Source organism: Leptosomus discolor, chromosome 16 (assembly GCF_034619465.1).
Source record: "Leptosomus discolor isolate bLepDis1 chromosome 16, bLepDis1.hap2, whole genome shotgun sequence".
Lineage (NCBI taxonomy): Eukaryota > Metazoa > Chordata > Aves > Leptosomiformes > Leptosomidae > Leptosomus > Leptosomus discolor.
Window position 1 is genome coordinate 13,584,182 of NC_141406.1, and position 13,351 is coordinate 13,597,532.

Genomic DNA, 13,351 nt, shown 5'->3' on the forward strand with positions numbered 1-13,351 from the left:
CTACAAAACTCGCTCCCCAATGAATTCCAGATGAAAGAGTACTGACCGAGTTGCAAGCATTTGCACGTTCGATTCTAGAAAGTCCTTTCAAGTCTGTGTCAAATACATTCATCTTTTCAACCAGACAGGTAAGCGCCGTTTCTGTGGCTTCACCAACTTTTTCATATACTCCCTTAGCCTTTAGGTAACAGAAAGCAAACAAAACCACAGGAGTTTACTTCACAAACCTCACCTGGAAGCTACCAGAGACAAAAGTTCATGTTTCACAATGGTAAAAAAAACCCTAACGATACTTACTATGGCTTACGAAACAAGCAAAACTATTTTAACAACGCAGCTTTGTAGAGTATGGTTTGCAGGAAATTTCAAGCCTTTACTCTCAAGACCAGCAGAGGAGGGTGTTGGTAATTTATCATCAAGCATTTAAGTCATTATGAGATGCAGGAACCTTAAGAAGGCGAGGCAAAGCAAGAACGTGGCAGTGCATTGTACACACCAGGGGACTGCCAAGTTCCAGACGACTCTTGCTGTCTGGCTTTAGTTTTCTCAGGGTTCAAACAAGTAACTCCCAGAATTAATACTTAAATGGACCTAAAGACCCTTCCCCTTGACTACAAGGGGATTTACCACTGAAAGGTATTACACAGACAGATGAGAACAAACATGTATCCTTATTCTCACACTCTCCTCTGTTCTACGATATGTACTTACTTCATTGTAATCCAAAGAGGAATCATTACAGAGCGCACAGATAGTTGCGAGTTCCACGAGGCCATCATACTGGCTGCACTTAATAAGTTTGTCATCTTTATGCCTTTCCAAAGGAAGAAAAGGGGGAGATTTAAGTTAGTTATTTAGTACTGACATGTCACCTTTTCCCCTTCTTTAATCCTTTTACTGTATTTCCATTTAGTACAATGCTTATTAGTTATGGACTTGGAAGAACAGAATGAGAAATTGTTGAGAAGAACAGGTTTGATAAAGATAAGCTCTGCAGTTTAGATCAAAGAGTCGTGAACAGAATGACGTGCTTATCAATGAAATCACAGCCTGAATTAAAAAACCTTATTTCCTCCAGTGATAGTCATAGAGCAACGCAGAAGAGAAGTAAAGAGCTCAGAGAGAAGGGACGTGAAAGCGGTATTAGAGTACATGCGGGACTTGGAGGGGAGTTGAAGTAGGAGAGGGCTATTGTTGGATACCTTTGGAGTTGCTTCCTTAGCTTTACTGCATAGTCTGCAGATTTACTGCCATGCATGAAATGCATGCACTGGGCAGGCATAAAAGCAGATTTGGCCTCTAATTTCTTAAAAATCCATCTGTACTATATGCAAGCCTCCGAAACCAATGAAAAGCTAAGTAATTCACAATACAAATTTCACGAGAAAATAAATATTCTGCAGAAAAGAAATACTCTTTTCTAGTAGTCATACACACTTCATGATGGGTCTTCAGAAAGAGGGAAGGTACATTTTCCTGAAGTACTGCACCGTTTAGACATGGCAAATAAGAAGCAACTTCTTTGCTTTCACATTTGGAAACAGAGAGTAAATTAAATCATTTTCTGGAACATAAGTATACTTCTAGAGTAAGCATAAAAGAACCAAGACAGTGTTCAATACTGTTATTTCCCTCCTACCAAAATTAGGAGACATAACTCCTATATAACATCTTTCATTAAAGCTCTCGAGGAGGGAAAAAAGGTCTGGAGGTAGAAAGACGTGGATCACTATTCCCTAAGAATTCCTAACATCGACTATGACATGTCCGATTATGCAAGCTTTTGTTCAGTCCCTTGCAGTCCTGCAAACAAATTCCACTGTGTATAACACAGCATATGAACAAAATGTATCTTAATAAAAGCAGTGTGTTTTTAAAGTCTCATTTTGCATATCATTCTACAGCCATAAGCAGTGGCTTTAAACTCTCAACTCCAAACTTCCCTAGGGGGGAAATTCATCTATCGCAGCTAATACCTCCTGTTTTCTCCTCTTCTGAACTTGAAGAAAACTTGCATATTTGAATATCTGTAACTTGTTATACCAGGGTGGGATTTTTTCCCCCTTGCCTGTGTGTTCCTTATCAACAATTTCTCAAGAATAGCAACTCCACATGGAGTCTAAGTTGGTTTTTTGTTTGGTTGGTTGTTTTGTGGGCTTTGTTGGTTTGCTTGTTTTCCCTTTTGGTTTTGTTTTTTTTTTCCCTTCTTTCCCTTAAAACTTTAGGCTTTTCGATTAGCTAAAGACGAACCCATCTGAAGGGCAAATGCAATCTGCTAGCTTTTGCTGCAGTTCTTAATTATTGTTAGTTTTATGCTCTCAGTTTGCAAGTAAGCATGGACACTGCGTGTGCTGAGACCCGACAAAACTACTCCACACTGTCTGACAATCTAACATCCATGGGAAATTAGGCAGTATGAAATTTTAGTTTTTCAGAGAAATATTTGTACTTTTATCTTCTGAGTGCATCTTAGGGGAAAGTTATGTATCAAATACTTTAAGAGGACGTGAAAAATTACTGATTTATTGCAAAAATGGTTATGATTACAACAGCTATACAGCTGTGGAAGATAACAGTATCTGAAGTTAAGTACAAGAAATGCCTGTCAGGAACGGTTCATACCTAGAGCACTGCTTGGGGCAGTGCAACGGACCAGACTGCCTCGTAAGGTCCCCAAACTTTGTTTTCAGTGACAGTTTGCAATCCAAGGTGAAGTCACATCATCTTCCTTAAAATCCTTACAAATCCACCAATTTAGAAAAGCTGACCATAAATGCAGACATAAATCAGCCCTAAAGGTTTGAGAGCTTTGCTGTTTGTTTCCTTATGCTCCAGTAACAGCCTTTCTGTGGTAATTTGGCTTTCACAGAATGTTCTTTACGTATGTGAATGCAGTGTGATTAACATGCTTGTTCACATTTCCCCAATTTCAGCAAGTAAAACCAGAACATTAACATATGTTGATGACACTTATTATACCCGACATCTGTCACCACACTATATTTTATTATTTTGTTTATCTAGAGCGCTTGCAAGACCAGCTAAAGCAAAATAGCTGGGTGCTTTACAAGATCTAGAATGTCACCTTGCCTAAGTAAATGCCGTCTCCTGAAATGAAAGCATAAGCTTTTGACAGCAATTAGATCTGAAACAAAAGAGAATTGGGGAATTAAGATTTCCAGCTGCTGAGAACACCATGGTCTTAACCACTATGAAAATTAAACAGAGATAAGCACTACTGAGATCGGTGAAGACTGCAGGGAGTCAGAGGCACGTGTGTGAAACTCCGTGAGGTTTAGATGTTTATAATAATCGAATCCTAATTCTACTTCATATATAGCAGAATCCTATTCTGCAAGTAAAACTGAAGTGACAAGATTAAAACAAGTGAAAGACTGGATAAGTAAAAGGAGCTGTAACAATCCAGTAAAAAGAGACTCTCCTTCTAGAAACAGAACCCTAAAAATTCCTAAAGTTGTCAGGATGAACCACGCATCCCACTAGCAGAGACTTGCAACTGATAAAGTAAACCAAACCCTTCCCAAGGGAGTGGGTTTAACACCAGCTCAGGTACCACAGGCTGAGACAAATACACCCATCTACTGAAGTACAGATGCACTGAGTCCAATAAATCACTGAGGGTGAGGGACAGGAATTCACAGTAAACTTAAGAATTTAAGGATTAACTCCAACACATTCATAAGATGCTTTAGGAAAAAAATCTCCTACCTTCTCTGAGGCAGGGGAACTGGAAACCTTGAGTTCAGATTAACAGAAGCTTACCTGTTCAGATTTATGCAGGGTGGGGTTTTTTTGTGTTGTTTGTTTGGGTTTTTTTTAAAATAAAAAAGGAAACCTCGTTTTGAAGGACTGGGATAGCTAATCTCAGTCCCGTAAGATTTCAGTAAAAAAAATTCTCTCAGCCTACCCCTAATTTATTTTTAGATTATCACAGGAACATTTCAATATTGAGGACTATTAAGTAAGTTTCATGAAGGTTTCCTTTTATTGTTACTTGCTTTCCCCCCTAGCCCTTCAGTGTGCATTCTCACTGAGTGAGCTTTCATCTATTAACAATCACTGTTCAATATCACATGCACCACTTTTCAAGTCTAAAGTGACAGTCAATGCATAAACAGACAAATATTTAACTTCAACAGAACACTTACACTTCTCCCATGGGAGCATATGTTGAACCAGTTACAGTAAATTCATTCAGAGAACAGCTATCTCCTTCTACTCTGTCCAGGACAAACATCTGAAATTAGAGTTAGAAGTGTTACTACCTTTGAATAATAATTAATGCAAGAGATTTAAACAGGCCTTAAGCAAGCGGGTACAAGAGGCAAGTTCAGGTTGAATAAACAAACTAGACAAAACCAGATACGATACTCTGCACTCCAATCCCACAGATGTTTGAACAGCTCCCTATACCGAAGCACGAACAACAGAAAACAGCACTTCTGCTTAACAAATCTCATTTGAAAACCTAATTGTGGCAGAAGTACATCAAAGAGTTGAAAACCACATAAACTATGCACACTTCACTTCAGCTGTGAAGACTACTCACTCATCCACTTGACAATCCTCACTATACCCAATCTCTTCCTCGGCTTCGGACTTGTAAACTAATTCTCACGTATATGTTCGAAACAGCAGTTCCAACCAAAAGCAGCACGGGGCAGCGTGGAAACTGGCAATTCTTGCCAAAGTAAAATAAAAGTATCTACAAATGGAGAAGCTTCTAGATCTAAGAGGTGAGGTTTTAGGCAAGAGACAGACTATGGCCAGTTTCCCTTAATACCAGCCACTAAGTGAAAGTGTTTCCTGTCATGGTTTTCCAGTTATGAGTCTCTTTACCATCCAGTACACTGGTAGCTTAAAAACATTCAGACAGCTCAAGTGCCCTTCTAGCACAGGCCAAAATGTCACTTTCGAATAAAGACATCAATCTGAAGGATGCAGTTGTACCCCGTAAGACACCCGCACCTCAGGCCTTCCTTTGTTCCTGCACCCTTTCTAGGAGAGCTGCAGGCAGAACCACATCTGGGAAGATGGGAGATAAAAAACACAGTGCCTGAAGCTGTCATAATCTTATCATGACTTGCTGGAGTGGTAGTAGACAAGAAAATGATGTCTCACTAATTGATACTATATCTTAATGGAACTTCTTACCTGTTGGTTAGTATAAGCCATTTTGCCCTACCACAGTTCAGTAACACCTTACTTTCCCTTTGCTGTGCTGCCTTATGTTTTAGGCAAGTGTCTTCACAAAATACAGCCTAATAATTAGGTGTTCTGCAATTGATCTGCATCAATGTCTGGAGACCCTATAATCTTCAAAGTGATTCTAAAAATCAAAAAGCTAGATAAGCTGATAAATTAAAAGCCGAAAGAGCAAAGTAAGTGCATTCTCAGAGGGAGACATTAAAACAATCCCTCAAGTGTCCTCCAAAAGCAGTATCATTTCTGACTGAAACAAAGGGTTCCTTTGGGCACTCAGGAGTTACTACTAAACACAAAAACTAGAACTCCAAGTAGAATTACTGTTGTAAACCAGTCTTCTTAAAAAGCTAAGCAATCTCTCTACTTAGAGTGAAACCAAGAATAAGCATATTGTTTACAGCTATTAGGATTTTGCTATGTTTTGCAAAATCTTGCAATTAACGTTATTCTGTAGCTGTCAGAGGTTAACAAGGAACCAAGTAAATTGTACTGCACAAGATTCAAAACATTCAGCCTTCTAAATAGGAGGAGTGGAGCGTTTTGAGCTTTTAAATAAACACAACTTAAACGATGAGTTAACCAGGAAGCCTTCTGCTTTTGGCATCTGCATGATGAAAAAAATCCCTGCAAAGACTAGGGCAGTTATGCAACTCTACTGCAAGTAACCTCCTCTGGAATACTGATGAGCAGCTGCTTTGTGTCTCTTAGGTATAAATACTACAATACTTAAGGAAGTAGAACACGTCAACCACCAATTAGAAAGAAAAAGCCATCAATCACGTGAGAATAAAGTACTTAAGGCTTACAAACTTTTGCCACTGGTGTGCAGTGTTCAACACTTACACGTTTGGAATTCTAACCCGATGTAATGGCTCTGAACATTTGATGTCATACAGTTGCTCTGGTGACAGGGTCAACTGCACCTCCAAGCTGCCAGATTAGTCACACAACATTGCATGTTGAAAACACTACAGTGATCTACATCAGACCAGTAAGAGCTCTTGAAGATATGATAACCAAATAAAGGTGGAACCATTCAGTAGTGAAAATACCTTAGCCTATCCAAGTTGTAGTAAATCTTCTACCTTTTTCTCATTGCCAAGTTTCTCCACCATTGTCATCTTGCTAAATTAAAGAGGCAAGTGTTTTACACTTACACACATCCTGCTTCTTCAGTGTAACTATCCTACCTTTCTGAAACAGGATCATACTAAACAATTACCCATAGACTGAATGGCTTGCAGACAAGTCAATGGAAACCTGCTTGCAAACAACTTTCTCTTCCATCGAGTGCGGGTACAGCTATTTTTGACCATGACTAAATAAGGGAAGAGATAAAAGCCTTAAACACTACACAGTGGAAAACTGAATTAAAAGTGGAAGCTTATCTTAGGAAAATACAGCAAGATTTTGATGATATGAGAACCAAAAGACTCACAATCAAAAGAATTCAAGCAATGCTGACTATTCAAACAGAGCAGCTGAGGAGAAAAAGAAAAATAGAAGGAGCTAGTTCAACATACCCTGCAGACTGACATCTGATTTGTGGTCAGAGTACCAGTCTTGTCAGAACAAATAACTGAGGTGCAACCCAAGGTTTCCACAGAGGGAAGGCTTCTAACAATAGCGTTCTTCTTGGCCATTCTCCGGGTTCCAAGAGCCAAGCAGGTGGTAATGACAGCAGGCAGACCCTCAGGAATAGCAGCAACAGCAAGAGCAACAGCAATTTTAAAGTAATAGATAGCACCTCGAATCCAGGAGCCACCATGAACCGGATCATTGAAGTGACCAATGTTTATTATCCACACAGCGATGCAGATAAGCGAGATGACTTTAGACAGCTGCTCTCCAAACTCATCCAGTTTCTGTTGGAGCGGGGTTCTCTCTTGTTCAGTAGCCACCATCTCATCACGAATTTTGCCAATTTCAGTGTTTACTCCTGTCGCAATAACCACTCCCATAGCTTTACCAGCAGCAATGTTAGTACCCTAATGTAAATAAAGAAAAGAGACGGGAAAACTTGTAGTCAATCAGGTTTTGGTTTTGTTTGTTTGTTTTCTAATTTAACAAAAACCACCTTAGGCAAGTCCAGACTGTGTTTCAGCTAGGATACGGATAAAGGTGAAGAGGAAGAGAATGATTGTCCCAGTACCTGTAAAACAATACTCCAGTGTAGAATTTCTGCTTACAAAACAGGTTCAAAATGAATCAGTATTGATCTATTACAAGTATAGTCAAACCCAGCTGCTGAGTGAATAGTATGTATTTCAACTGGAATCTTAAGTGTGTTTTTCTTTTTTTTATTAGGATTGTATTTTGCCAGATTTAATGTTATTTACTGTAAGTAATAGATGTGTTCTGTGGGACTCCCTGTGTAAACATACTTAACATGAGAAAGAACAGTTAGATTTTCGACAACGAGCCTCCCAACAATAAGAGAATCATTAATTTTGTTATCTGAAAGGCATTTAATGCTTCCTTGAATAAACAAGCTTGCATAAACTTTCATTCCTATACAGAAAGCTAGTTCTCAATTTTAGCCACACAATACCAGAATTTGTGTGGGCATTCTTATCAGTCTTAAGAACTATTACTATAGAAAAGTAGTATAGAAGCACTTTAAAGCATGTGTGCTCCAGCCTTCAAGACTTTCTTGTAAAGGCCAAAAACCAAGTTCCTCATATAAACTAGTTTCAACAAGCATCTTCTCTGATGACAGCTTTTATTAAAAGTTACTTCTGATTTAGTCCAATGTACATGGAGACACACATACAGATGCGCATAGAGAATACAACAAAAGTCATACAGCTTTTAGGTGAAGATCTTAAGTTCTGCACATTTTTACCAGCTTCAGTATTATTTTTAAGAAGTTTGGAAAATTTCAAAACAAGTAACTTACAGAAAAAAGCATGTTCTTCTTGTCTTGGTTTACAGCACGAGGATCAGGCACAGGGTCAGTATGCTTAATAACAGACACAGATTCACCTAAAATAAAGGTAATAGTCTTAAGAAGAGATTACACATTTATCATCTTGAGTCCTGTGAGAAATCAAGAAGTTATAATTCCTCAGTGTTAAAATTTTTTAAGATTCCAAACTTCTTTCCTCAAACGATTTTATTTTATTTCTTAAGTGAAATGGGAAATATTTCAGCTGAGAAAAAAAAAAAACACCTGAATGGTTGACATTTAACAAAAATAGGAAAGAATTTAAGTAAACTTTGCATATAGTTAGAATTAACGAAGCATACACCATGTCTTTTAAGGAACAAGAAAAGCAAGCAGCTGGTACTCCACTACTCCTTTTAATGTAGCAAGATCTACTGCATGAATTAGGTATTTTGTGTGCTTCCATACAATAACAAGCATTTCTGTTCTCTATGCACTGGAAAAGATATGTTCTCATTTAAGTAATTAGATGTTACCACAGTTACATGTCTCTGATTATACACATCACAGTGATACTGGCAGACCTTAATTTTATTTTTTTTTAAGTGTCCTGCAGCCTTCTGTCAATTAATTCCTTTACTTGTAAGTCTTCTGAGAACTCGTCCATAAAGATCTTAAATATATCAATTTCTAGAAACATGTCACAGGTATAGAAAGGTTTCTTTTCTATAAAAAAAGATGTTAATTACTACATCAGATTTCACAAGATGGTAACTTAGTGCCTGAAGCTAAGAGCACATTCCTTTTTGTAAGCTCAAGAGAGCCAAAACTTCCTACTTTTAAAAGCTTTGTTAAGTAGCATCTTAGTGACACACTTTATTAGTTAGGAGACTCAAGCATCAGCTTAAAATAGGCTGAAAAAAGAAAAGGTTGTCTTTAAAAAAATAATTCTGTTATTTAAACAAAGGCAAGGAATTATTCCCTGTATATTGCCTTCTGGTGGATTTCTTCCTCTACTTATTTCAGTTCTGAGAGCTCGACAAGGATGGAGTGCCTACGTTTTCTTATGCTAAACATAAATATGCTTGATCATTTCTGTGCTATTCGGGATCTGCACTGAGAACTTTGGGGCCTGTTTCAAGACAGACTCAAGGATCAAAACCAGGTTTCTTATGAACACTTTACTGTTTTAAAATTCAGGGCTAGTTAACAATGATTTATGCTACCAAAACAGGCAGACAGATCTCCATGTTCCTGCACAGCACGCTTGGTTGATTCCTCACTTCTTTCCTATATTCAGAAGTACTGCTACTTTGTTTTGTTTTCAACAAATCCAAAAAGCGCTCTAAATATAGCTCCTGCACTTGAGGGCCGGTACCAGAAAACATGAATGTGCGTGCACAGAATTTCAGCAAATAAGGCTTTAGTGCACTTAGACTTTAATAACAGAACTCTAAAAGCCACCCGTATTTCAAAAGTCTGTGGGAGAAAATGGGTAACTGTTACAGAAGATATTTACTAAGATTTCTATACTTAATTATTGAGCAGTGACAAGATGTTCATACCTAGAAGGCTGCATAAACCATAAACTAGAATACAAATTCTTAACTTTTATTTTTGGTTTCCCACAAGTTACTAGTGTGTGTCTGGGGGGGGGGGGGGGCGCGTGCAAGGGGAATGACGGGAGGGAGATGGGACAGGACCAAAAAAAGCATTACAAGTCTAGTAAGAATGTCCACCCCACTACAGTGAACTTGTAAAGCCAATTATGGAGCAACACATTCAGCCACTCTAACAGTTCAGCTACTAGATCAGAAGTTTACTGCACTTGAATGCAATATAGTACTCAAATAGCTACAGGCTTGTTTCCCATGGATTATTCTAAACAGATTGTTTATGCACTTTCAATTATGCACATAATTACCCAAAATTCACAGAAATACCTGTGAGAATTGACTGGTCTACCCTTAGAGTTGTAGATTTGATAGAAGTAATTCTTATATCAGCGGGAACCTTGTCTCCAACTACAAAGAAATGAATAAGACAAAGTTAGAATTTTGTTATTTGAGAGATTTCTATCAGCCAGGAAAATGATTTTCCAGTAACTGTTCAGATGACTAAGATTACTGAGAGCTTATTACTGCTTTTGTGGTTTGCAAAACTCCAATTTTCTGAGTATCCAATATACTTCGACAATTTAGATTTGCCTTCAAGATCTCTACCCCTACCTAACCTCAAAGGAAGAAGCTGTAAATCACTGGATTGTTTTTCTAATCACATGACTACCACTTGACAGCAAAGGGAAAACATTCTCAAGAGAAAGAGATCCATTTCAGAATATGTATTTATAAACAGTCAAAACCCGTAGCTAAGGTGAATCAAGTTTCCTTTTCAGAACGACTGGTCCTGGAAAGTCTTCTAGTTGTTCCTCTATGTCGGAAGTCAGACCTCTGCTCTCCAAAGATCAGAATGTTATCCACATTTACTTAGAAAGTAAAAGAAGTTGTATTTTCCTTTTCTTTGGCACCAATTGTGAGAATAACGTGCTTCTGCAAATCTGCTCTTTTAATGTTGTACTTTGAATACTGCCAGATGTTTCAGAGTTGGAAGTTAATTTCAGATCACACACCAGCTTTATTTTTCAGTAATGCTACTCCATTAAATACACCACAATCCATATCCCAGTCAAAATTTTCACGGAACTCCATGCTATGTTTACCCTGCCATATACATTTCTACTTTCTAGAAGACAACACTGGAGGGAAAAAATAAACACAACCACCACCAAACAACCCACAAGTGAACCAAAAGCCACCACCAGCAAATGTGTGAGACTCCAGGGCAGGAGCTGATACAGGTTAACAGCAGACTCCTAAAGAGGGCAGAGAGGGATGAAGCCAGTTGCCAACGCTGTGTGGCCAGTTTAGCTACAGCATCTCTTATCACCCCAGAATTAATTCTTCTACCTTCCCACTTTCTCTTATCTAGCTTTTGCTAGTTTTTAAGAAAAGAACTAAAGCTCCACCGTCTTGTGACTACTGCAAATAAAGGGCTGCATGCAAATTAACTTGTGTTAATGACAGCCACGTTTCTGACTTGATTCTACAATTCTGCATGTCGATATTGCTAATGAAGGCACATAAACAAACATTCCTAACATAATTTAACACTGCAAGTATTCCAGCATCAGCTTCCTTTTCATTCTAAAATAATGCAAAGAAACAAAGAAGGGAGAATAACTAGCTAAAAAGAGCTGATCTCAGTAGATGGACTCTGTGTCTCTGCAGTAAAATTAAAACAGGCTGCAATTCCTGCAGGAACTGCTTATGCAACCAACAGCAATCATGCACATTAACAAGTAATACCACAGAAAAACTCCACAGCAGTGTTACAACCTTAGAACACACAACCCACTCGCGGAAGAAAACTATGGAACAAAATGCTAAAGAGGAGAATTAAGTGCTACTCCAAACATCAGGTAAACTTTGCACCACATGACTTTCTGTAAGGTCAAAGAAGCCCCAACCATTAAAATCGGCAAAAGGCTGCACAGTTTTGCTCGCAGACCTAGACGTGCATTCTTGTAAGCATATGTATAGGAAGGGATCCAAAAAATAGCCACAAATTCCCTTTTTGTATCTTTATAGCACGTGAAAACTAATTTAAGCCACAATGCCCTTGAGCAGCAAGAGAAAATAGCATTAGACAACGGTGGCCTAGGCCAAAAATGGCGAAACTATTCAATATGCTGTGCTGACGCCGTGGTGAGGTTTATGTGCAGACATATACTAGCAGCTGGTTTTCAGATATCACTGAACAACAGGCTAATACCTCAGTCCAATGTGGTGTAACGCCTGTCAAACTGCATAAACGTTTCCAAAGTACTTAAAGCCGCTGGAAAACTACAGCCAGCCCAAACACACTACCACATTTGACAACACTGTTAAAGACTTAATCACTCCCTAACACAAAAAAAAAGCTGTTAGAAAAAAAATATCTTAAAACATTCAAGTAACTGGACAGAACATATGGCAAAGTTTACAAGTAATTTTCCAGCCTACTTCTTCTGAACAGCTCTAAGATGTTCAAATACAACATTCACACAACCTAAAGTACTAGGAGAGAGCCCTGCTCTAGTAGACTATTGATACTCGAGCATCTGCATTTCCATGAAAACTACTCCTATCATTATCAGCTGCCTGAATCATCAGAACTAAAGTGTTAAATTTATTACGATACTGCAGCTTTCAAAGTTTATCTCAGCAATTTAATGTAAGACACCTCATTCACTCACCATCTCCCTTTGAGAAGGCTGTAGTAAAATATTGAAGGCATTTCCAATAGCTAGGAAAGCTGTACATCAGGGTCAACTACAGAATTATTTTAAGCAGCTCTTTGCAAAATAACAGCTATGACACCAAGTCATTTATAGTCTTGAATATAATTTCATGAGCATAACTGAAACAGAATATAGATAGGAAATCATGCTATGATAGATAGGAACCCACAGGAAATTTTTAGTGAGCAGTCTAGTGCAAATCTCATCTACAAGTAGAAGGTTTTTTTCCATACACTTTAACATAGGAAAGAAATTGGGTTTTTTTCGTTGGTTGGTTGGGGCTTTTTAAATACAATTACGTTTCAGTCCACAGAACGAGTAAAAGTACTACTCAAGGCTTGAAAGATGTCAAGAAATTAGAAGGTGAATATGTATTTGCATTGCTCAGTACAGAGCTGGTACAATGGATATAGTCCCATAGTTTTAAATCTAAAATAGCAAGTCAGTTGTAGAAGTATTTTCATCCATTATTTTAACCAAAGTTCTTAATCCTAAATAGTCACTTGATTTCTACAACAGCTCTAAAGAAATCAAATAAGCTGCTTTCAAAACTTTGCAGATAAATGTTCTTTAAGCATAGTGTAGCCAAATATTTAACTACCGTTTAAAACAGCCCTTCTAACTATAAAAATGACTGCTTCTTGGAAGAGCAAGAGTAGGGTTTGGTTCAAATCATTACAGCTTTATTCACAGAATCCTTTTGTTCATGCACAGAGTACTATTTTGGAATTCTAATACTGAGCTTCAGCACACAACAAAGGAATCTGTTTAAAAACAACCTGGTCCCTGTAAGGGGGTAAAAAAAATAAAAATAAAAAAATCCATTTAATTGTGCATGAGTCTATACCAAAGCAGACAATTTAGTTTCCACTCCTTAACATACACTGGAGTAGCATTTA

At 38.0% G+C, this 13,351-nt stretch overlaps 1 protein-coding gene across 2 annotated transcripts in view; it reads right to left on the bottom strand.

The window, feature by feature from the left end:
- ATP2A2 (ATPase sarcoplasmic/endoplasmic reticulum Ca2+ transporting 2) overlaps nucleotides 1-13,351 on the bottom strand; it is a 42,298-nt gene that overhangs the window by 7,551 nt on the left and 21,396 nt on the right. For both annotated transcript variants that reach the window (XM_086474393.1, XM_009949469.2), the window contains 6 exons: nucleotides 10,057-10,137; nucleotides 8,126-8,211; nucleotides 6,750-7,214; nucleotides 4,170-4,258; nucleotides 712-814; nucleotides 47-178 (listed from right to left, as the gene is read on the bottom strand). In XM_086474393.1, coding sequence (XP_086330519.1) covers nucleotides 47-178; nucleotides 712-814; nucleotides 4,170-4,258; nucleotides 6,750-7,214; nucleotides 8,126-8,211; nucleotides 10,057-10,137 — 956 coding nt within the window. The remainder of the gene's footprint in view (nucleotides 1-46; nucleotides 179-711; nucleotides 815-4,169; nucleotides 4,259-6,749; nucleotides 7,215-8,125; nucleotides 8,212-10,056; nucleotides 10,138-13,351) is intronic.